This window comes from Glycine soja, chromosome 11 (genome assembly GCF_004193775.1).
Source record: "Glycine soja cultivar W05 chromosome 11, ASM419377v2, whole genome shotgun sequence".
Lineage (NCBI taxonomy): Eukaryota > Viridiplantae > Streptophyta > Magnoliopsida > Fabales > Fabaceae > Glycine > Glycine soja.
Genome location: NC_041012.1, coordinates 50,521,795 through 50,547,899, shown reverse-complemented (window position 1 = coordinate 50,547,899; position 26,105 = coordinate 50,521,795). Strand labels below are relative to the sequence as shown.

The 26,105-nt window shown below is 33.7% G+C and overlaps 2 protein-coding genes across 2 annotated transcripts; both read right to left on the bottom strand.

Annotated features, from left to right (window-relative positions):
- Nucleotides 1-5,782: 5,782 nt before the first annotated feature.
- LOC114374025 (dof zinc finger protein DOF3.6-like) lies at nucleotides 5,783-7,558 on the bottom strand. The gene is made up of 2 exons (XM_028331611.1): nucleotides 7,260-7,558; nucleotides 5,783-7,088 (listed from the first exon to the last, which is right to left on the bottom strand). Exons 1-2 carry the CDS (start codon nucleotides 7,311-7,313, stop codon nucleotides 6,207-6,209), a joined length of 936 nt encoding a protein of 311 aa, XP_028187412.1. The 5' UTR covers nucleotides 7,314-7,558; the 3' UTR covers nucleotides 5,783-6,206.
- An 8,025-nt stretch (nucleotides 7,559-15,583) lies between these two features.
- On the bottom strand, nucleotides 15,584-17,464 carry LOC114377106. The gene has a single exon (XM_028335501.1). It carries the CDS (start codon nucleotides 16,931-16,933, stop codon nucleotides 15,998-16,000), a length of 936 nt encoding a protein of 311 aa, XP_028191302.1. The 5' UTR covers nucleotides 16,934-17,464; the 3' UTR covers nucleotides 15,584-15,997.
- Nucleotides 17,465-26,105: the final 8,641 nt, after the last annotated feature.

Here is a 26,105-nt window from a genome sequence, read left to right as displayed (position 1 = left end):
AAGCTATTAGGTCAGTAAAATCCAGAAAGTGAGGAAGACCAAAGTAAGATATCAACTTGGAGTAATAAAGAGTGAAAGAGAGGAATGATTCTAATGAAAAAGAGGGGAATGTTTCATTGCCATGGAAAGAGTACATTGTTGGGGGAGGGGGGAGAGTGTGAGATTGTGTGAAGGAAAAAACAAAGTTTAAAATAAAATGATTATTTAAGTCTTTTGAGTTCAAAATAGAAGAAGGGAAGTGTAGTTAGAAAAAAGGGAGTGAATATAGCAAGTGTCCAAAAATTTTAAATGTCATCTGGCTGTATTTGAGGATTATTGGGGCAATCCGACCCAATCAGAACCATCTTTTACACCCTTGCCGGTTTCCTCCAAGACAGAAGAGCTAAAATCCACCAAGACAGAAGAGCTTTTATTTGCTATTAGTTATTAAATTGTTTTTAGAAGGATAATACTTTAAAAAATAACTTATATTTATGATCACTAAATTGATTTTTTAAATGACTAATAATGACATTAAAAAAAAGTCATTTATAAACAGAATAAAAAGCACCAAGCTCTAAAATAACCCCCGTCACTAATAGTTGAAAGTTTGAGTAGTTTTCCCTGAATACTAATATTGTAGCTGCATAGAAAAAAATACTAATATTGAAGTCACCATTTCCTTTAAAAAAATATATTGTAGTCGTCACCATTGTATAACAAAACAAATACCTAGCCTCCGTTAATATGATATTTCTTAAACTATTAATATAAATATCGAGTCTAAACTAACAGATATATTGTACTAATATTTTATATATTGAAAAATAACTAATTTCCAATATTGGAAAATTTTCTAATTATAATATTTATATATACTAACATTCTAACAATGCAATGCTCAAGATAAATATTTATTTTAAATAACTAAAATTTGTAAAAATAAATTTTTTTAATAAAAAAAGTTATATTTTGAATTTAGGATAAATAATTTATATTGTGATATATTTTTTAATTATTAATATTTACAAAAATATTAAATTTTAATTTAGAAATTAAAAAAGGATAGATTAAAAGAAGATATAAGCTGTATAAAAATTAAATATTAGAAAATAATATAAATAAACTAAAATTAAAATTAAATTCATATATGATCCATTTTATTAACTGGTAATGCCATTTCTCTACTTTGTTATTTGTTTGGATTAGTGTTTTTTATAAGCATGATTGTATTAAACATATTTTAAATTTTTTAATATTATTCTTACAATTTTTTCATAATTAACAAAATTTAGGGAAATCAGATTGTTTTCCAGTTCAAAACTGAGAAAGTCTTTGAGTTTAAAGAATGTTTATAAAAGTATTTATATTTATAAGTTCAGTAACTAATATTGATAAGTTTTTGGTAATAAAAATTATACTTTTATGATTTATCTCTCTTATAAGCAATATTTATATTGGTTGTGTAGATTGGGCCTAGGAATCAAAATGGAATTACTTTGTATATTTTGTTTTATCCTGGTAGCTAGAGTCCTGAGAAAAAGATAACATCGGACAGGGTTACTCGATTCATCAGATTGCTTGGTCACTGACTCAGTCTTGACTCTTGACTGTTACCGCAGTTCCTTTAACCGAATTAACCGAACCTTACATCATCAACAATAGCCGAAGCCCACTCATCCACCCCAACAGCAGTTACAGTTAATATAGGCGAGAGATTATTGTGTTTATAACGGTTCTTGACCTAATTAATTTATTTAGTATATAGTATACTTGTTTGTTCACTTCACACTGCATTAATTTTAACGCAAACCCTTAGTGATTTAACGTGGAACACGGGTTTTCGATCTCATTCCATTCCAGCTAGCTCTATGTTACTGTTATTTTAATAACCAGAAATTAATATTAAATTAATCTCTAGAAAACGCAATTTTGATCCCCACATATTACAACATCTTTTTAGTGTTACCTTTGCAAATTTGGAGTAAGCAATGTGCAGGTCAAGCGTGAATCTACTCGATATTAATTTGAAAATAGTTTATCAAGACATAGTTTCAACTACTACAGGTATACGATGCTTTTCAATAATACATTAACACACATTAAGATATAAATACTCCAAATGCTACGTATTAATTATATACATTACATTTATTATAATCCATGCTTATCCTGAATTGGCTTTCATGATATGTCCTTAGAAACATTTTTTGGTATAGGTAATGTATATATAGGAAACAATTGGGCTTAACTTTTTGTATAGTGCCTCAGCCTCTCCGTACCTCTTGTGCAGTAGATTGCTTTTTTCAGAGTATTAATACATATATCTTTGATGTTCAAAGAAAAAAAAAATCCATGCTTATCCTGTTTAATTCAAAGTAAATTAGTTCTAGAGATTGAAGAATATTTCATAAAAAGGCTTGTTACTCCCTAACCTCAGTAAATTCATAAAAATAGAGACAAAATAATATAGCAGTGATAATGGTACAGAAAAATGTACAACGCTTAATTAGACGGACCTCACAACCGTAAGCATGGTCACCTTTGCTTTTTTTTTTTCCTGCCTCCCTGTCTCTCTTTTATTTCTTTCCATCTTCATATAACAATGTTACTGTGTAATGTCCGGTTTAGAATGTGTGAAGGTAACCTTTCCCATTAAAAAACATGACGTGCGTGCCATGTAGAATAGTAACTAGCAGTAACTTTTTCCCATTGATTCCCTTTTAGTTCTCTCTTACTTTGTCGATTTGAACAAATATATAGCATTGCTTTTACATACAAATATATTTTCACCAATGCACATTACTGACGACTCTAAGTTAAGTTGGTAACGTTATCTGCCAATGTCATGAATATATAGGTGAGGTCCCACGCAACTGTGAAAAGAAAAAGGCTAGAAGCGAAAGAAGACGAAGGAGAAAAATAATTAGAAGAGATACATGATGAGGGTAATGGAAAGGAAAGAAAACAAATCTGAGAGTCCTTTGTGTCTTGCAACCCATATAGATCACGTACACTTGGTTCCAAACGATCAATGGTGCAGATTTCGCCATGCAGTTATATATGCTTAAAGCAGTACTGTTCTTTATTTTTTTTGGCTCCTGAAAACAACGTTCAAAGACTAGCTAGTGGAATTTCACTCCAATCCACGAAACATGCATGAATTTTTTAGCCCCCTTGATTCATTGGTACCGTAGCGGCAACCCTGCAAATTTAATCCTCACTGCTCTCTTTACATCTTTTCCTAATTCAACTCTCGCTAACTTTGTTGCAACAGAGATACAGTAATATATAAAACTATTTATCACCGTGTGGTTTAAAGCTCCATCATTATCCTGCTCATTTTACTAATTAAAAGTTGAATCTCAATAGAAAATAGGTTAGTTTGCTGCTTTCAACTTTCAAGCTCATGAAGACTCTGATTGATTAGGTATAAGAGATATAATAGTTTTATAATCCGATGTGGATAAGTCGACAACCACATATTATTACTAATTTTGGAAAATCTAGAGCATCGGTTAAGAACAATTCTTTTTTACTCATGTTTCTTAATTCACATGAACAAAAATCAAACCTCCAAATCTTAAGGTTCCGTTTGGAGTGGTGGTGAATTTTCAATTTTCAGTTTTAAAATGAAATTTCGAAAGGGAAATGTGTTTGATAAAAATGAGACCGATTTAATTTTTTTTGCTTCTTTTTTAAATAGTTTTTACTCCATTTCAAAAATAATAAAAATATATTTTATGTTTTTGTTGTTAGTTTTAGTTTAATCCTCTAGTACTTCTCCCCCAAGTTACTCTCTCACTTTGCTGGTTGCAGTCGTCAATCACCAGTCACCAATCATCAGTAATGGTCGTGATCGTCAATAAAGATCATGGTTGTTGGTCGTTGATCATCAATCCTTGATAACAGTTATGATTGTTGATCGTCGGTAACAATTGCAATCATTCGCTAAGTTAGTTTTTAATTAGTAATTTTTCGTGTGACCCCTAATGGATATCACTATATCAGAGATAAAATATAAAACTAATTAAAACTTATAATATAGTTGGTTGAAGACATCTTGTTTTTAGACCTACTTACATCGGCATTATTGGAATTAGGGTACCCATTTTTCTGATGTCATTACTTTGGTTTTAAATATAAAAAAAAAAACACAATTTTCTTGCTTTTGAATATAAAAAAATTTAATTAATTTTATCTTATTTATTATTATTATTATCTCTAAAATATTCTTAATTTAATTGAGGTGTCAGTTTTAATGATTTTTTTTATCTTTGGTATTAAGTTTTAATGAAAAATAAATTGATAAAAAGTTAATATTTTTAATTAAAATTAATGTAATTAAATAAGATTAACTACTTTTATTAGTTAATATTTGATATTTGAGTTAGAGAGTACGTCCCAATACTTTGCTGGCTACACAGAGACACTGAGAGAGCTTTTGTCTGAATTGGTCTCTGCCGGTCGTGTTGCTTTATTCGTTGTTGAAAGCCAGCATTGGTCCTTACAAAAGTTATCGTCTGCCTTTTCTTTTTTAAAAGATAATTTCTTTTATTCTCAATGGTAGTATTATCATAATAAAGTTAGTAATTATTGGTCTTCAACATATCTTATGTGTTCGGTTAACTTTGAAACGCACGGATAACTCCAATGTGGATATAGGTGAGAAATTACCATCATAATACGTAGAAAAAAGTTCACATTTATTTTAACCAGTCTTTTACTTTTCATTTTGTTTTCAAGTGCATAATGTAATATGGCCAAAAATGATATATTCAATATCGGTGTTTGTATCTTGCATCATTCTGCTGAACAAGTTCTAGAATACTCACCAACTTCAGTTCCGTCGAATTGCATGGTTTTGAGTGGGATTTTGGCGTCTTCTAAGTTTGATTCCATCTTTCAACCTCAAAAAACAACAAATATCGGTGTACGTCCAAGCTTCTTATGAATCTAATTTGATAATTACAACATCGTATAGTCTTGGCTGTTGACTGATGTCGAATGTATATTTTGTTTAGGTTCTCTCTCTATCGATCTCTTTTGCTTTTCCTCTCCCATTCACACACATTTTTTTTGATTTGGAGGTTGTGTAAGTGAATTAACTGAAAATTTGAAACACGAGAAAAGAAACTTCCCAACACAAATCTGCTGAAAGTACAATGATTGGAGCTTCCTTGAAATTCTGATTTTGCCACAATTTTGAGGACAAAAGTAAAGAGCTATGGACATTAAATGACTGTCGCGAAATCAAGTTTCAGGGAAAATTTTCTCAGAATAAAGATTGAGTACGTGCAACCTAATAGCAACTGCTAGCAAATACTAGCTGAAGTACCCCCAAGATGCACGGAAGAGAAAAAGAAAACATTAATGAGTGACTTACCACAATATTTAGTATTGTTCGTTTTATCTCTATATATCCGCTCTAAGTTGTATGACACGGTCAGCCCTTATGGAATATGAGAATGTCTATATGTAAAACCATATTTATGACTTTGCATTAAGAATGTTTCTCAAATCATGATAAACTTGTGTAGAGAGGCTGCACGATACGAGAAAAGTTCTCGAGCTTGAAATTTTTAACAAAGTTATCCCGAGAAACACTGCCTCGGTAAATGCTAATGTGGTGTGGCACGTTCTTTAATATACTGTAGAACAGTACCACTTTTCTTCTGTCTTGATACCTTTGCTTTATCGTGCTACTAGTTTATCGCCATACATGGGCGAAGACTGGATCACTAGTGTGAGCTACCAAGAATGATGAACCAGGTAAGACAGTAATAAACTCAAGAAAAAAAAATTGCCCAAATGATATCGCATAAACAAACAAAACATAATACATGCACACACTGTTGTTCAAAGAAAGCCAAAAAGAACACAAAAGAAACTTGACTCGATGCAAAAACATAAACAAACCAATGATAAGAAAAATATACAATTGAAGATTAAATTCTACCAGCCTGATTGGATTTCTGTTAACAACACTGACGCGTGAAGACGGTGGAACGACATTGGAGAGCTGTCATTCTAACCCGGATATATAAATCTAAGAGTTTATTGGTACAAATATTTTTTGGATCGATAAATAAATGAGTTTAAACATGCCAAGAGAAAGGGAGAGAGAGAGCTTCATAAAATGGAAACTCATTCAATTATTGATCAAAAAATAACAGCACCAAAACCCTTAAATTTTTGTGGCTACTAACCCATATGAGAGGTCAAAGTTACAAGAGATGACTCGCTGAAGAAGATGCAAGACCAGATAAATCCGTCCATGAATAGCAATGGTTACTATTTTCTGAGACATTCAAAGGAGATCTTGACAAATTCAAGCCACCGTTATATTCCATTTTAACCCGTGCTGGCAGCTGAGTAATCCTAGAACTTGTGGCATTAATATCTCCAACCAAACCTTCAACAATTTCACTTTGAAAAGGGTAGGAATTAGAAGCAGCTGAAGTTGACTCAAAACCATTCAAGAAAGGAAACTGCTGAAACCGCCACTGCTCCACTCCTCCTCCTCCTCCTCCTCCTCCTGCAGTAGCAACACTTGAACCATTGCCAAGACCTCCAATTTGAAACTCCATTTGAGAAGCGTTCTGTGCTTGAATCTCACGCAAGTTAACACCTGTGTTAATCCCTACACCATAGCGGTTCATACTCTGAAGAGAGGCCATGAAAGGTTGTGGGAAACGACCAATAAGCTCAGGGATTGCACTTGTATTATTGGGAAGTGATGGTTTCTCAGTAGAAACCGGAGATTTGGAGCGAGACCTTTTGTTCTTTTTGTTCCTACGGCATCCTCCACCAACAGGAACGTTCCTGAGAGCACCACCTCTTGTCCAATAACGCCTACATGTCTTGCAGAAGTGCCTTGGCTGAGAGAGGCTGTAATTGTTGAAGTAGCAAAACTTTGTGTTGGTGGATTCACACCGAGGACACTTCAGAACTCCTTCCGGTGCCGGAATCTTGGCCCGATCCGCCATCAGACCGGACCGGATTTGCTCGGATTCAACCCCCACGTGAGGGGCCTGTGGCGGCTGAGGCAGCGGCGGAAGCAGCTCATGAGGACTGTTACTTCCATTTGCTTGGTGTTGATTTTGTTGCTGCAAAACCAAAAGAAAGAAAGAAAGAAAGAAATTGTTGAGTAGTAATAATGAAAACAATTCTGGTATATTCAGGAAGATTGCATACAAGGAATAGGAATAAATAGTTCTCTTTTGTGATTTGCTGAATTTATTTTAGGGTTTGAGAATTTGACGGAATTGAAACCTTACTTGCTGCTGCCAATTGGGAGGATCTAAATAGACCGGAATAGAAGAGAAAACCATGGTGCTCTTCAATCCTTTTGTTTTTTTTTTCTTTTTTGTAAAGTTTGATGGGTCTTTAGGGAGAAGGTGGAGGTAGAATCGCACTAAGGGGAATACCAGAGATCGAAGAAAGTAAAGGAAAAAGAGGAGCTAGGATGATGGAGGAGAGGAAAGCAAGAAGAGGCTTTACTACTTTGTTTGCTTTGCGCTTATTCTCTCATTCTCATCCCTTTTTGTTTTATTATATTTTTAGGGTTTTTAAGTGGACGAAGTATCTTAACCTGTAAGCTTCTTTTTGACGCGTTGTTGGTCTGAAAATTTGTTCGTAGAAACGGGATATTGGCTCCCATGCATGGAAACACGACGCCGTATATCATTAATTTAGCAAAATTATTTGTCATTTAATATTAGTGTTATGTTCACCTTCAAAATCCCACCCAAAAAATAAATAAATTAAGCTCACCTTCTAAATCAAAGAATTTGTAAAGGGAGTATAAATTAATTGGTCGAGGGAGAATCCATGAGTTGTTATAGATCTCATCTCATGTCTCTCTCTAACATCGTCTTTAATTTTATGAATAAAAAAAATGATAGAATTTAAACTTGACAAAGATTGAGATATTCAGATCATTATCGGTTGAGTTTTAGTATGTAGTATTAATTAGAATGTAAATGAAAGGAGGTTAAATGATTCCTTGGCTCATTTAAGAGGAAGGTTGACAAATCTGCGATGCATAAACACGTACCACAAATTAATGATGATGGTATCTTCTTGTTCCCACCAAAAAGAGATTATTTTTAAGATTTGAACTTGTCACCTTCAAATTATAATTACGCAGCAATTTACCATTACCACAGGGTTCATCGTCAATTAATTATTGAAAAATAAATAAATAAGTAAAACAATATTTACACCATTTTTCCTATAATTCTTCATACTTTCTGATTTTAAAAAAATATAATTAGAATGTAATTTGAATTTTAATTTTAAAAAGTTAAAAAAATAATGTAACATAAAATAATATGTAAATAACATCTTACATTGTTATATATGACGTTATCCATCGCCTGTTCCAACTATTTTTGGGATATGTTTAAGAGTAAAATATGCAAGAATACGAACAAAGGTGTCTAAACATCGGCAATATGCCAATATCAAAGCATTCATCGTGTTTAAGTATATCAAATCACTTTCACACACTACTACAAGGATTTGATCATTTGAAAAACAAATATTTGAAAAATTGCGGTCCGACGAACAATAATTAAAGAAAACAACTAAAGTAGTAATTCGATCGGAAGGAAAATGCGGATGCAGAAGAAGAAGAAAAAGTTTGCAAAGAAAAACTCTAACATATTGTTTTAATTTTATAAACAAAAATAATTGGCACTATCTAGTCTGTAATTGCTTTACTTTTTTCATATTTAGCCCCAGTAAAGTAGTGGCTTAAAGTTGTGGTTAGATCCTTTTTGGGCACAGCACCAACCCTAGTGACATCACGGAATAAGCTATAAACTACTAGTAATAAAAGACAAAGTAAACAAATCATATATTCCTTTAAAAAAACACAGACATATTTATTAATTGGACGTCACCAATTTGAAGTGTTAAGCGCACTAAAGTTTGAAGCCAACAAGAAGATTTTGTCTATTACTTAAAAGTAATAAAAGAAAAGTAAACCAGTGTCATAAAATACTGATCATTTTCATGTATCTCTATTGAGCTTCCCCCGAGAGCAAGAACTCCAAAATGTGGTTATGAAAGAAACGAAATATTAGTTTTGTAAGGTGGTTCATAGCCACACTTAGACTGACCGGGAGAGTAGGGTGGACTTGGTAATATATGGGTAATGAAATGCAAAAAAACATCATATATAGGATCAATTTTGTTTCTTCTGTGATTTGAATATTGTTGATCCACGACCTGTTAAGATTCAAGGCCTTATTCCCGGCCTTCTATATAATAATTAGCTTGCAGTATTGGAGTACTTGTGTAGAACGTATATAAGTAGCTAAGTTGCAAAAATAACTTTACATAAAGTTTTATTGTCGTTATCAAATAGGAAAAAGCAGTGATAGATTTAGGGTGTAGAGGGGGGATGATAAATTTTGTGAATGCCCTTTAAAAAAAATTGTGAATGCGCACATGTTCCTAACTTTTTGTCTATTTTATTACAACTTGTTAGCATAGACTAAAAACAGCATGCTTTATATATTTCATCTTTTTCTATTTTTAGTTTATGGGAAGAAAAAAGTTTATAATCTTTTCTTCTGGTTTACCTATTGTTAGAAATTAGGAGACGATACTCATTCCTATGAGATAGATCGTGTACCAATGACATATTGGAATGATGAACTGAGGACTAATTTAGAAGATTGTTGTATCATTAGATCGGAGAAGATGTGTATGGATTAGTCTCATTAGATACCAATATTACTTTTGTGCAAGTGAAACTATGTTTGAATTTTTTAAGGTTTTATATTTGAATTTTGTGGAAAAAAATATAATTGAAAAAAGACAGCCTTTAGTTGTTAGGTTTTTTTATATAGATTGTTTATTAATAAAATTAATAGATACTATAACGTGATAAAATGAAGGAAAAATATCTATGGATAAATAGTGATTAATTACTTACAAATTTGATCATTGCTAACCAATTAAACTAATCATGAACTAATTAACCAATTAATCAAGTATGATACAAATATTTATCCTCATCAAATTAAGAAAATATATATACACCAGGGACTAGTGAGTAGATTATTGTGAGTTATCATAAACATTTTCATACTTCTAGACTTATAATTGCTCATAGTCGATTTCTATAATAAAAAAAATATTAAATATATCTCTTACATCCAACATTTGTTGTAAAAAAAAGAGTTGAATATATATATATATATATAGAATGCTCAATTTGGTTATTTCGTTATAGCCTACCTTTATCATTAATTAAAAAGTACATATCTTAATCGCATTTTGATTTTGATTATTTTATAACCAAAAAAGTATATAATTATCTCGAGCATTTTAAATGTAAATATGAATATTTAAAAACAGAAAAGTCCTAACACAAGATGAACTGTTTATGCATATAGTAAAAGGTGGAGACGTCAATTTTTAAAAAAATAATTAAATAAAAGATTGACATTTTGACGTAGAAAAAAAGTGTTGGAGAGGGTTGTGTAGCGTACGTACGTGTTATTAATAGAAGTGTGGGTGAGTGGCAAGGTAGGTTCGCCTGCCCCGGCCGTTGTGCTTGTGCATGGAAGTGGAGGTGGCGGCCTCAAAGATTGGCGCATTTGCCGTGTAATTTAATTAGAAAAATGTTAATTAATACCCTTAAATCATTAGTTTAAAAAACTTAAAATACAAATACTTTTATTGAGAGATGAAAAGTTATGTTGTTCAAATATATATTTTTTTATGATTTTTATCATAAATAATTTCTTCTTTTAATTTTATAAATCTTAAGGACAGGGATTAGTAAAATCCATTTAATTATGAACCGAATCAGCATCAATAATCAATCATTTTCTCATCAGATGCTCCGGGTCGGGGAATCCTTACTGCCATGTCCTGCATATGAATTGGAGTTTTTGAAGGAGGATTTCAAGCCCATCATGATCTATGATGCATTGTTTTTAATTTCTTTTACGCTACTTCTGCATATAAAATAACTGAGTGCGTAAGGATTTTTTTTTTATATTTAAAATGCCTGTTATTGTATCTTTTTTAACGGTTGAAGGTACAAAATTGATGTTGGTGGCGTTGGAATCTAATTCCCTATCTTTTTGACAGGTTACTGCTTTTTTGCTCATTTTCATGTGAGAAGCTTAGCACTTTCATTTTGCCAAGTTTTAGTTGGAAAGGGATTGAAATTGCAGCCTTAAACCCTGCATTCACTTGTCCTCTCTTTCTCTCTCTCAGTCACACACTATAGTGGTACACAAACTACAAAAGCTAGCCATGCACGTGCATGAGAAACGCAGATCAGAAAAGAAGATGATAGTGGGCTCTACCTAGTCTGCGTTGGGGTCGAGTGGGAACATAAAAAAAGAAAAAAAGCAAAGATGGTTTTTCCCCACAAACACTGCAAAGTGCAAAAAGAACAGGTACTACGTACCACTCCCATGCATGTATGTGCCTGACTTTGGGCCTAATGGGCCTCAATTTACAGCATTTGCTTATTGACATGATTTGAATTTTGATCACTCACCTCAACCAGATATTTTATTTGATCGATATGGCATGGATAATTGCACATGTACATGTCATTAATTAGATTCCCAACACCATCACCTTGCTTTTTCTGAATTTTCATCATCACATTCCTTGAAATCCATACCCACTAACTGTAACCATTTCTCCTCCATATATCTAGGAAAAGCTTAATTAACAGTTGGTTCGTTCAAAGAAATTATTACTGGCTACACTTATTTTACGAGTCAAGTTAACTACAGAAAAAAATCATTCAAAAAAGAAAGCTAATTCTTATAGTGTAGAAATTAATTTTGTTTTATGTTTTTTTATTAAAAAAAATGGAAGGCAAAATGTATCAGTATGTATAATAAGAATAGGGAGAAACAAAAAGAGTGTAACATATACATGTATAGTGAGTCACTATACACTATACATTATACACTATACCCCTTCCAACAAAAGTAAAAAATCTCCCCTTCTCTACAAAAAGCACCAGATAGGATCATCCTCTCATCAAGAGCATAGTAAATTAAGGATTATGAGTCCTACCATAGGATTTAAGAACTTTAATATATTTTTTTTCTAATTGTGTAGTTCTTAAAGAACTTAATAAGTCTTATAATTATCTTTCAATTCTTAAGAACCATATCAATTTCTATACCAGAATTGTCACATCAATTACTGTAATAGTGAAAGCGTGAAACTACATAAAAACTTATCAAATTTAATTAAGAATCTCATAAACATTTTTTTTTTCAAAGAAAAATAGGTAAACCTTCATCTCTATGTTTTTCTAGTTTATTTTTACATATTTCTTGGAAAAGTTTTTACTTGTTTCCAAAATGACTGTGCCTGGATTCTCCAACACATCAAATTCAGTCGCTGCTTCAGGAATTGCTTCTCTCTGGTTGCATACGATGAAGTGTGGTGATAAGTGATAACTGATAAGAAACATATAAATGACATTCTAATATTTAAGTCAGCGTGTAGTCGTGTACTTTGACAAAATAAGACTAATAGAATTACATGCTTATCCAAATAAATTGAGAATATTCCAAATTCGGCCTTAGAGTTATGACTTTTAAGAGTCCAGCCTTATAAGCCAAGCCTACCCCACTTGTCATGAAGTGTAACTAGACCCAACAATACTCAAAGCCTCAATGGGCCTTATCTAAGAAATGGGGTAGGTTGAAATACAAAACAATGGAATTTCTTTATTTTTTTATTGAGTTTAATTTTAGTATACTAATTTTTTTATATTGTCAATTATTTTAAAAATTTCTACAGCAATGATTTTGATTATAAAAGCCTTAAAATATGTGTCATTTTCACTCTCACGTAAAAGATTCATTTTCATAGTATATTTTTCTTATATACACACAAATTCATATATAAATTATTAAGGGCATAGATCAATTAAGATGATCTTGTTTCAATTTAGTCAACAATTTTGAATTCACATTTTTAGTGTGTAATTACGTTAAATATTTTTATAGAATTATTATACATGTGCAGGTGGTCTCTACAAAGTTAATAGTTGATTTTACACAAAGAATAATTGAAATGAATAATAAATATTTTTAAAATATTTAATTACACTTTTTATCTCTTTCACTTAAATTGTAAATGGGCCATTTTTGTCATTTGTTTTATTTTTTTTAATTAATTGAAGCTCTAAAAAAAAGACACGCTTTTAAAATATAATAAATACAAAACTTGTCTTAACGAAACAAACAAATAAATCAAATTTTAAAACAAACCAAGAGAATAATCTGGAAGATATTCGAAGAAGTTCTTGGGAACAATAAGACGATTGGAGAATGCTTTTTTTTTTTTTTATAGATAATGGGCATCACTGAAATCTATTATCTATCATTTAGCCACTATATTTATGCCGTTTGGAAATAAAACTCTGAAAATATCTCTAACCTGTTTTTGTTTTATTGTTTACAACGATAAAACTTTTGAAAACTGATTTGAGAACAAACAGCCAAAAATAGAAAAACTATTACCCCAAACTCTTTTTTTAATTACTGAAAAAGATATTTTAAAATCTGTAATCAATCAAATCTTCATTCAAGCATTAAAAAAGATGAAAAAATATCAAAGGACAAATTTTCATTTTTAAAATTTAATTTGGCACCACCATCTATATTTTAAGTCTTAAGAACTCAAATAATTAATAGTTATAGTTTTAATTAGAATTATTCTTATTTGAATCAATCTAATCTGCAGGGTGTCTTTCTTTCTTAATCACTTCCTTTCTTCATTTATTTCTTAATCATTCAATAGAAGTAACAATAGTCTCTGAACAATTATTAGCCTCATCGTGTATGATTTGTCATATTTATATATCCCCGCAAGGAATGGAAAAGGTGCTAAGTAATAAAGAAATATAAGTTTAACAATCTGTTGGTCTGCATCATACATCCGATATCTCGAATCCACATCCACAAAATTGCAACTTGTGATGAAGGAAAGAATAAATGGAAAAGGATAATAAAAAGAAATAAAGAGCCCAATATTTTAAAAGCAACTTCCATAATAGTAGTATTTTTTTGGTGGGTTTTAAATTTCAATATTTATGATTTATGATTCATTGAAGCCAAATGATCAATTTGAATTCTACTGAATTAATAGTGTGGACCCAAGAAATTGACTCATACCCTGGAAGACAGGACCACGCTACTGGGTGTACCCAAATTCACATGGAACTGAGCCGAATTCCAATTTTCCATCTATTATAGAATGCACCATTTTGTTATTCCCAAATTGAAAGCCACCAGGTTTCTTTCTATTATAATATTATTATATCATTATATTCAAAATTTGAAAGTTATTTAATGCACTCACTTAGGAAAGAGCAGCTAATATTATTTGATAGTACGCCGCAGGTTTGGCAAATTTGCATTTTTTAAATTTGAAACTTGGAAGGAGGAGGAGCCGTTGTTGAGACTTGAGGGAACTTTCGGCCGAATCGCGTGATAACAACGACATCACTTGTTGTTTAGGTCAAATTTGGTTGACACCATAACCCTATTCGCGACACTCACCGTTTTCAACTTCGTCATTTCATGTTTTGATTAAGACAACCTCGTGGGGTGCCTATTAAATGATATACAAATCTATTCAATGTTGCTCTGCACAACTTGCCCTCCAACATAGCCTATTTTCAATACGATTGCACTCAACTTATCAATTTTCAATACATTATTTTTAATCTATCTTTCTATTATATATTATTATTATTATTAGAGATTCAACTATCATATCGATTAAAAATAATATTAAAATATAGAATATAAATAAGAGATATTTATCTTACAAGTTACTTAATTTTATAAGATTGAATTAAATATAAGCTCAAAAGATTATTTCTGACCTCTGAAAATACTTTAATCCTATAAAATATCATACACAATTATTATTCTATAAAAAAAAACTTTATTTTGACAATACATTAGAATTAAACTTTTATTCATAATAGATTTTAACGGTGATAACTGAATAAATTGAAATTGCACTCTTATTAATAAGATCCTAAGTTATATGTCGGGTAGTAAAAAGCATGTTAAAGGGGAGTGTAATACATGTTCCTAACCTTTATTCTAAAATGGAGTTTAAAGGGGATAGGGAATAAGTAAATAAATAAATAAAAGATTACAACTTTTTAGAGCAAAATATTATTTTATTTTTTGTGTGATTAGGATATTCTTAACTTCAAGCCTTCCTACAATGTTCAATAACCTCTGCAAGCGATTCCAAATTCATTATCTGTACACCACTTTGCTAACTGCGTTAGCATTAAGCATTGACTTTTCAGACTCAGTTAACTTTATTGTTTTTCAACTCAACATGAAATCTACCTTGAAACTTTCTCATGTTTATTCCTTAACCCTTAAAATTTAGGAAACGAATAATCCAATTGGTAGCTAATTTTGATTGAATTAAGCAACTGACATATAAAACAAACGACACAGCTAGGCGCATATGAACAGCCTGGGAGTAAATAAGTAAATGATGGCAAAGCGAGAAATGATTATGGAGATTTCTAAAAAGAAAACAAAGAATCATTGAGACCACACAATTAAGAATTTGGTAGTAGCAAACAAGCATCATTCACATGATTGATAAACACAGGTTAAAGTCAGAACAAACATGGGGAATAATAATGGACAAAACCACGTTGTCCCACTGAGTCCTTTGCTCAATAACCAGCATCTTGAAGCCCATGTCAGTTTGCATTCTATTTGTTGGCACACCATGAGCAAATTTGCAGCATATTGACCATAGCAATCATTTCAAATCACACAAGAGATTCAATAAAAAATAAAAAATAAAAGTGGGGGGGGGGGGGGGGGGGGGGGGCTATCAATTACCAAATGCTTTGTAAAACATTAAAAATTAGCAGAGTCGTCATCATTTAGAAAAATTAATCTAATTAACATAATATGAAACAAAAAAGAAAAAATAACAGAAGCCTAGTTGTATGGAACTAAAACTAATGCACAACGGATGCCTTTTCAAGTGGTCTGAATGTTGTAGGAGAAGATGCCAACGGGAGAATCTGAGATGAACCTGAAGGAAACTGTGGTAGATATTGTTGAAGCTGTTTGCGTTCTGTTGTTGTGTCTTTGTTGTTCTGAATGAACTTAAGAAAGGAGCCGTCACTAAAATCCGTGGCCAATGTTTCATTAGAACAAGAATCTTTAATAAGCCCACAACATTCTTGGACATTATCCACAGCCTTTCTCCTCGCCGCCTCTTCCATCAATTTCCTATGCAACTTCTCTTCCGCGTCCCTCATGAACTTGAATTTCGGAGGTGGCGAGGATCTAAACCTGTTGTAGTCTAATTCAGTCGAGGATTCAAAGAGAGGGTTGAATCCTTGATGCTTATAAGAATGAAGAGGGTCCACAGGCAGAGAACAACACTTCAAAGGCGAGGAAGCCACAGGGGTAAGAAAAGGGGTGTCAATTGTCAACATGAGATCACTCAAACTCCTTGTTCTTGACCCCTTTCTGCTCCTATCTTCAGACTCCAAATCTTCTTTAGTTTCCTCTTTGATTGGGAAGAGAAACCTTGGTGGGCCAGCCAGATTGTGCAGCCTCATCAACTCTGACTCCACAGTACTCTCTTCTCCAAAGGACTTGTGCAGCAAATCCAACTCCATATCTGGTTCATGATGACTTCTTGTTGTGCTTTCTATGTCCCTGCTATTCACACCCCCTCTTCCAGTGTTGTTGCCACCATGCATCATGGCACAAGGGGTGGCCTTCCAGCACCCCCAATAAAACACCCCTTTTGCATCCATCTCAATATCCATCTGTGTCCTTCTCTTCTTCCACCATAAGAAGTAGTAAAGCTGAGCACACAGAGCCAGCAGAAGACACCCAAATACAAGACTTAAAGCAATACTTAACCCACCGAAAGACATGACCCCAGACCCCTTCACTAGGGAATTAATCAATCTCACATCTTCATATAAAATTTGAAGTCCCTAACTTTTGGGTGGGTGATTGGAAGGTATAAATTTTTTTCGCAGTTATTAAGGAAGAAAGTGGTGTCGGAAGGAAACTAGTGTATCTGAAAAACTATGGCACAAGAGGATGGAGCATGAAGGTCACGTTGTAATAAAGATAATACTAGTACTCTATTTTAGGCCCCGAAAGACACGGTCTAGGCTGATGGAAAGTCGTAATCTTAAGTCTATGTTACCTCCCAAGTTTATGAGTGACTTATCATAGAGAACGCTGGAAGCGGAATGAAGAGGCAGGGATCCAAGGAAGGAAGGTTAAAACTTATGCGCAGTCAAAAGCTAAGCTTGTAAGTAAGCATGAGCATCAACCACGTCTTCTACGGAACTGAAATTAAATTTTGGGCGAAAGGGAGAGCTAAGAGTTTAAAAGGGAGCGGTTTGGTTGTGTAATGTGATAAGGAATGCGGTTTACGGAAAGGGCCGTGTGGACTGGGTGCCTTTGTAGCCAAATACTATCAGAAAGAGAGTTTAAGTGGCAAATTTCCCCATTCGGGTTCCTTTTGCAAACTTATTCCCCATTTGGGGTCGTTTTGAAACTTATTCCGCCATGGTGCTGTTTTGTAAGTGGTTTGCATGGATTGTGCATGCAAACCGCAAGCTTCAATGGCGATTTCGTGAGGACGGGACACGTGGAAAAGCAAGCCGCTACTGGTGTTGGCGATATCAGGTGAAGGCTCGTCCCGCCAGCACGGCTGGCGATTTCAAGGCACTGCTGAAATCGCAGGTTTGACTGGCGATTTCAGACAGGCTACGAGTAGGGTGCCAGGCTTTGCAGGACGTGCAGGACGCAGTTGCAGCTGATTTTTTGACTTTTTGGGGTTAGGGGAGAGTTGCCATTTGGTTTGGCGATTTGCACAGATGGAAATCGCCCCTTTCAATGGCGATTTGCACCTCCTGGGCCTTTATATTCTGCTCAGTGTTTATAAAACTTACCATTTGAGTGCTTCGAATTTTAGTGCGTTCTTCAGAGGTTTTTAAAATTCTCCAGATTTGCTTCATTTAATTTTATCAATCTTCAAAGTTTATTTCAAGGTTTGAAAGTCTCAACCAAGCACTGTTAGCAAGCATTTTGTTGAAAGTCCAAACCCCGTTAGCTTCGTTTAAATTTGATCAGTATTCTGTTGAATTAATTTTTTTATAAATTAGTTTTATATGTTATATGCCTATTCGTGTGTGTTGAAACTTTGTTTATGAGTTTAAGTAAATTGATAAATATTATGTATGTTAAAAATTGTGTATGGAAAATTATATTTTTTTTATCAATATTAAAAATTTGTGTATGTAAAATAAAAATTGTTTAATATTATACTTTTAACTGTGTTTAAAATTAAAAATATTTATAGCATCATATTTATTTGAAGTAAGTATTTTGAGTGTAATTTATTTCTTAATATGAAGTTGTAATAATTTATTTGTTAATAAAAATTATTTAATATTATAATTTATTTCTTAGCACCCTGGAAGTCCTAATTAGTATAATCTTTGGCAAGGACTTTTAGAAAAATATGGGAGATCAGTAAATTGAGACTTTTATTAAATCCTTTCTTATATATATTTAAGTTCCTCCAAGTTGAAAATTTTTAAGGAGAAAAATATATTAAGTTAATTATATTAGATTTTAATAATTAAAGATGGTTGTAAAAAAAATGAAATTATAAGTTCACGTTATTATTGATTGTTTTAAATTAATTAGCTCTCTATTTTTCCTCCTTATAAATTGGAAACATCCAAATAAATATAAACATTGTATGTCCGCTATTTTCTTTCTGCTCTTCCCCCTTTTTTCCAATTGTCAAACATACTTAAAATTTTAATCTTAATTTTTCACAGCTCAATTATTATAACCGTCTAACATCCTTTTTTGTCCTTTTTTTATTTATAACATTAATTATGATATTTATTTTTTATTTTAATTTATTTGCTTCCTTCCTTTCTCTTTTTCCTCATAATTAAAGTGAACACATTCGTTGAAAGTGTGAAATCATCATTTCTGCAAGAAATTGGAGGCTCGTGTAATTTAGATCATGCAAAAGCCATTTTCACTAATATGAAGTATGATGTATTTTATTTTGTCTTTAAAAGCCATTTTCACTAATATGAAGTATGAAGTATGCCATTCTCAATTCTTATACAATAGTATAAAGCGACACTAATCCAATATGAAGTATGATGTATTTTATTTTGTCTTTAAAATTAATATCTTGAAATGGTTAATTAATTTATTTCAAAACAAAAATTGAATGTGAATTTCCAATAAAAGAACCTTTTGTGTGATTACATTTTATTAGTTAGGATTTTAATTTTTATAAAATTGTTTGTCTTATTTAAGTGTATTGACGTTTAATTTATTTAAAGATAATAATTTTGATTACATATTGATTAGTTTAAAATTACTACATGTTAATTATTTAAAGTGTCTTAATGTGAAATTGATTTGAAGTGAATTTTTTTTTTAAAAAATAAAGTTTTATTTTGAAGTTCAAGCAATTTTTTTGTTGTCATACCCATTTTATAAATTATTTGACGTGTTAAAATATTGTTTTTGTAGGTAGACGATGAATTCAGTTATAACAGTGTTGTATTTCAATGGAAGGGTATATGAAGATAATGATGGTGTAATATTCGAAGGCAGTAAAAAAGCCATTCAGATTAAACGTGGAATTAGTTTCAATACTTTGAAGAAAAAAATTGGAGACAAGGTAAAGTTACAAAATAATGAAATTATTTCTGCTATTAGTTGTAGATTTTTAGTGTCAGGAAAATATATTGCCTTGCAAATTTGTGATGACGAAGACGTTGAAACGATGTTGGAAAGTTTTAAACAACAAGAACAAATGTCAGTTCTTGAATTGTACATAGAAAAGGATGTGGCTGGTGGTTCAATGTTTCATTCTGCAAATTCGCTTACATCATGTGGAAATTATTTATCTAATGACGAGACACAACCGACAACAAATATGAGCAATTTACATATTGCCGAAGACGATGATGATGATGATGATGATGATTATCTTGTGTCTAACTCATACGTTGAAGAGTCTTTAGACGAAGATGACAGTGTTGACGGTGTATCTGAAACCGACGATGAAGTCACCAACATTCCTCAACCAGTAAGGATTGTTCACCCAGAAGAAGGTATAATTTGCTGTACAAAAAAATTAGACAATACATTTATTATTTGATGGAAATTCCAATTAATGCTAAATAAGTATGATTTGAATTTTTATTTTGAACTGTTAGGTGCACAACGAATTGAAAATCCATTTTGGAATGATGCTATGCATTATAACAATATCAACTGGAGTTATCCTGATGAGGAGGACATTTACGGTTTGGAGTTGCCGTCGACCTTTAATATTGGTGAAGAATTATATGTTGGCATGGAATTTGATAGTAAAGATGCGGTCAAAAATGCAGTCAAACAATATGTTATGAAGGTGCATCAAAGTTTCAAAGTTGTTGAAAGCAAATCGAACAAGTATGTGGTTTGTTGCTTGAATAAAAGTGCAGAGTGTCCTTGCCCTTTCTATATGAGGGCAATTTTATCTAAAAAAACAGATACGTGGAAAGTCACACAATGGGGTGGACCACACACATGTTTGAATATGACCATCACACAAGATCACGAGAAACTTGATTCTGATTTAATCGCCACTTGTGTAGTAGGTACGTATTTTATGTTCATATTATGTTAATTATTTGTTAATTGTCATTTAAATTTTGTTATGTTATTCACAGGCATGATCAGAGAAGATCCATCAATAAAAATTTCTTTGATTCAAGAGAGGATTAACAGTGAATTTGCCTACAAGGTGTCATACAAAAAAGCTTGGTTGGCCAAACAAAAAGCCATTGCAATTGAATATGGCGATTGGGATGAGTCATATGCGAAACTTGGGTCGTGGCTAACACACATGCAAAATCATTCCCCTGGATCACATTTTCAAATACTACATGACGATTTTATCGTTGGGAATACGGTTAGTCGCGAACATCGTCAATTTCATAGTTTTTTGGACTTTTGGCCAATGTAAAGAGGCTTTCAAGTACTGTAAGCCAATCATACAAGTTGACGGGACACATTTGTACGGCAAATACCGTGGGACCCTCTTGATGGCCACATCACAAGATGGAAATGGTGGTGTCCTTCCTCTAGCATTCGCGGTGGTGGAAGGTGAGACATTGACAGCGTGGTCATGGTTTTTGGCACACTTGCGTGAACACGTCACAGATAAAAATGGTATTTGTCTAATATCTGATCGACACGCGAGTATAAAGTCCGCTGTCGCTAACGAAGCACTTGGTTGGCAACCTCCCCACGGTTATCATGTCTACTGCGTGCGACACATAGCAAGCAACTTCAATCGGAAATTCAATAATGCCAAACAAAAAGAAATGTTAAAGAAATTGGGTAAGATTTCATATTTGATGGTCATATTTATTTAAGTTTGATATATACTTAAAATTCTTATTCATAACTAATTTGATGCAGCCTACACTCCTTGCAAGCACATTTTTGATCAAAATCTAGAAAAATTTCGTGAACTGAGTCCAGCCATAGCAACATGGATTGATCGCATTTCAAAAGAAAAATGGACGATGGCTTATGATAGAGAAGGACGTCGGTATGGCCACATGACAACCAACCTCTCAGAATGTATAAATAAGGTTTTGAAGGATTGTCGCAACATTCCCATAACAGCGTTGGTTAAATCAACATACAGTAGGTGTCGAAAATACTTTGTTGAGCGTGGCCGCCAAGCCCAAAGACAGTTAAATGAAGGACAAGTATATTGTTCAAAGGTTGTTAAAGAACTTAGAAAAAATCAAGAACAAGCTTGTTCGCACATCGTTCGCGTGTATGATATCCACTCCACAAGGTTTGAAGTAGAGGAGAGCTTCAACCCTATAACGCAACGTGGCGGACAAAAGTGGGCAGTAAACTTGAATGGTCGTCATTGTCAATGCGGAAGGTATTCTGCGCTTCACTATCCATGTTCACACATTATTGCAGCTTGTGGTTACGTGAGCATCAACTACTACCAATACATAGATGTTGTTTACACAAACGAACACATCTTAAAAGCTTACTCCGCACAATGGTGACCTCTTGGGAATGAAGCGGCTATTCCTCCTTCTAATGACGCATGGACACTTATCCCTGACCCAACTACAATTCGTGCGAAAGGTCGGCCAAAATCAACAAGGATAAGGAATGAGATGGATTGGGTCGAACCATCTGAGCACCGACAAAAATGTAGTAGATGTGGAGCCGAAGGGCATAATAGGCGTCGCTGTCCAATGCAATCTGAGCATGGGAGTTGTTCAAATCATTGATTTATGTATGTTACTGAATTGACTTGTATTTGTTTAAGTTCTCTTAAATGTATTGAATTTGTCGGGTTCAATGAATTTGTTAGTTTATAACATTACTTATTTTGATTTCTGTACATTACTTATTTTGGTTTGTATACATTACTTATTTGTGGGGTTCAATGAATTCATTTCCCTAAGCGCTAACTGTTACCAGTAAACCCCAACCCCTAAGCAATAAACCTTACCCCTAAACACTAAACCCTAACCCTAAACCTCACACCTAAACCCTAAACCATAACACGTCAACCCTAAACATAGGTAGAGTGAAAGTGGGGAGTCCAATGCTTTGGTTAAGGGTATTCAAATTGATACTAAAGGAGAACTATCTACAATGATGAAGTATGGACTTTGTCAATGTGGAGTATCTGGACGTTTGACTTTAGTTAGTAAAAGTACTTAATTTTCGTTGGTGTACTTTATTTTCTAGACGTTTGCCATTTTTCGCTGCAGTCGTTCCAACTGGTCAATAAATTTGTATGACCATCGAGGAACTTTTTTACGCCTTTTGTTTATTGTAATACACTTTGTTCTATTTCCATTTACTATTGTGCCACATTTAAAATCAGTTCTAATTGCATCAAATAATGTTTTTATTATTTGTTTTATTTGTTCTTAATAATTTCTTTTTATTATTATAGTTTCATGCGCCACATAAACTATACATTAGTAATAAAAATTGATAATAAAAAATAGAAAAATGTAAATTAATAAAATACATAAACCCCTAAACACTAAACTTAAACCATAAACCTCAACCCTAAACCCTAAACCCTAAACCCTAACCATAACCCCTAACCCTAAACCTAAACCCTAAACTTCAACCAAAACCCCTAAACCTAACCCCTAAACACCAAACTTAAACCATAAACCTCAACCATAACCCCTAAACGCTAAACCCTAACCCTAACCTAACCACATACCTAAACCTAACCCTCACCCTCACCCTACACATAAACCCTAAACCTCAACTATAACCCCTAAACCCTAGCCCTAACCCCTGAAAATTAACCATAACCATAAACACTAACCCTAAACCATAACCCTAACCCTACCCCCTAAACACTAAACCTAAACACTAAACCATAACCCTTAACCCTAACAGTAATCCCTAAACTTAACCCCTAAACACTAAACTTCCTAATCCTAAAATTAAACCCTAACCCTAAACCATAACACTAACCCTACCCCCTAAACACTAAACTTAAACAATAAACCTCAACCCTAACCCTAACCCTAACCATAACCCCTAATAGTTAGTAACAACAGTTACATTCATTAATACATCGTTAGTTAGTACCAATAGTTAGATGCTCGACAAAAAGTGTACACATTAGTAAACCTTAATAAATATGATATCATACATTAAGTGTCAAAGTCAAATTACAAACATAAAACAACAAATATAAGCAGAGACATTAAAATCATTCATTATCATGTCTGTGGTGACGTGAGGATGTGCCACATGGTCGATCCCATCTTCGCGCTTGACGATCGGGATTTCTTCTGTCACGATGCCTCGCTGGTTGTACTTCCTGAGCCTCAGCAGAGAACTCCTGACGCAAATCAACACCTAATAAGTCACCCATATCAGGTATTGCTCCGGGTACATTCCATTGCGGAGCTAATGGGGCGTCAGGTGTCACCATTGGGGCATCATGTTGCTGTGTAGGAGTCATAGTTGGCCATGAAAAATGAGGTTGTGTTTCCGCAACACCACCAAACGAATGTGAGCTTGCAGACATATCAGTGTGATGACCTTGGAATGGATACTGATACATCTGTGAAGGATACTCCGCAAATGTTGGTGGCGTGTAATACATTCCATGGCCACGCTCCTCAATTTGTTTCTCATATTCTTGCGCTTCCACAGCCTCCCTTCGTCTGTCAAAACCGCGAGTTTCAACACTTGACTGAAGCATGTGAAACTGCTGCGGTGGGAATCGACGCTCTGATGTTGGACCATGTGCCGCCGGCTCAGTCATTCTCTCTTGTTCCTCTGATAAAATCGTGATCTTCTCCACATAAGGCACGAGATCATCCACTGTCCATGTGTTCCTTCCTTGCGGTGACACCATATACTGTAATGTCTCCGCAATTTCAGCCTGCAAATAGTAGGGTTCACACATTAATTCCCATGCTTTCAAAAATAAATTGAAGTTAAAAATTGATAAATAAATAAATACCAATGTAGCTGTGTTAGCATTGTTTGGGTCGACAAACATCTTTGTTTTTCGCCTATACCACACCATGTAATCAGAGTTAAAACTCAATAGGCCCTCCTGTCGAGGATACACGTCGACCCTAAACTCAGCTCGATTATTCCATTGGCTGATCATTGGGGCTAACAACTGGAACCAATTTTCAGATTGTTTGCCTTTCAGCGTTAGCCCATGGATATTTAGTGGTTGCGAAGGACATTCGGGAATAGGTTGTTGCATCCCAAATTGTCGCAACACTCTATCGGGTTGGTGCCACTCAACAACATGGAAACAAATTAGTGGCACCACCGCGCACCACGCTACGCTACCAACCAAACATATCGGAGGCAACGACGACATAACAGTTGTTGTGTAAGGCTCCCACAGAAACTGCATACAATAACAAAATTGTTAATTTTCACTTAAACATGACATTGTATTAATTGTTTAACGAATTCATTATGTTCTTCTTACCTCATGTCTTTTCATGATATCCAACTTGCGACGAAATACAATCAGATCATCATTCCCAATATGCTGATTTCCACGTCGCAACCACCTAACAAAAATATGAAATCATCAATGGACACGCATTACATTATTAGACCTATTTAAATGAAATCTTAATTTTAAAACAACTAACCTGTGTCCGAGTGGCTTATTTTGGATCACCGGAGGAGTTCTCTTTGGAGCCAAAGTCGTGCATCGTTCCCATGCCCAGATTTGGATTAAGATGCACATGCCTCCGATTGATTTTATTTTGTAATCGGTGGCGCTGCACATCTCTCTATATAAATAGGCAAGCACGGCAGGTCCCCATGCATAAGTGCTGCACTGGTCAAAGTCCCGTAAAAATTGTAGGTACCGTAGGGAAACTTTGCTGCTGCTTTTATCAACAAATAGGACTCCTCCTATGAACCTAAGAATCCATGCACGGGTAAACCTTTGTAATTGTTCTACGTTCCCGTCATGGTTATTGATGTGTGAAAAATGATGAGCCAGCCAGCTTAATCTAACGACACTGCCTTGGAGTTCACCTTCCTGTGGTCTGACTCCCAATAATTCTTCACACAATTCAGCCCAATCAAGATTCGTTTGACCAATTAATGGTGCCCCGTCAACACGCATACCTAATAATACTGAGATATCTTGAAGAGTAATCGTACACTCCCCACATCTCATGTGAAAGGTATGTGTTTCGGGCCTCCATCTTTCAATCAAAGCAGTAATTAATGAAGTGTTTATTTTTAAATAGCCCATCTTGATTATCCAATAAAAACCGCATTGCCGAAGAAGAGGAATAATTTCCTCTGGAATTTCTTCTTCCCCTTGATACGTGGGGACAGCTCGTCTTATGTGTAATTTGCGGTCTTCTTCCCCGTTCCAAACATGTTCTGAAACATGTTTAGCTTGCATCCATAGTACGTCTCCATCAATCGGACCAGACTTAATTTTAATATTTGATGAAGATGATGACGAAGATGCCATTGATACTG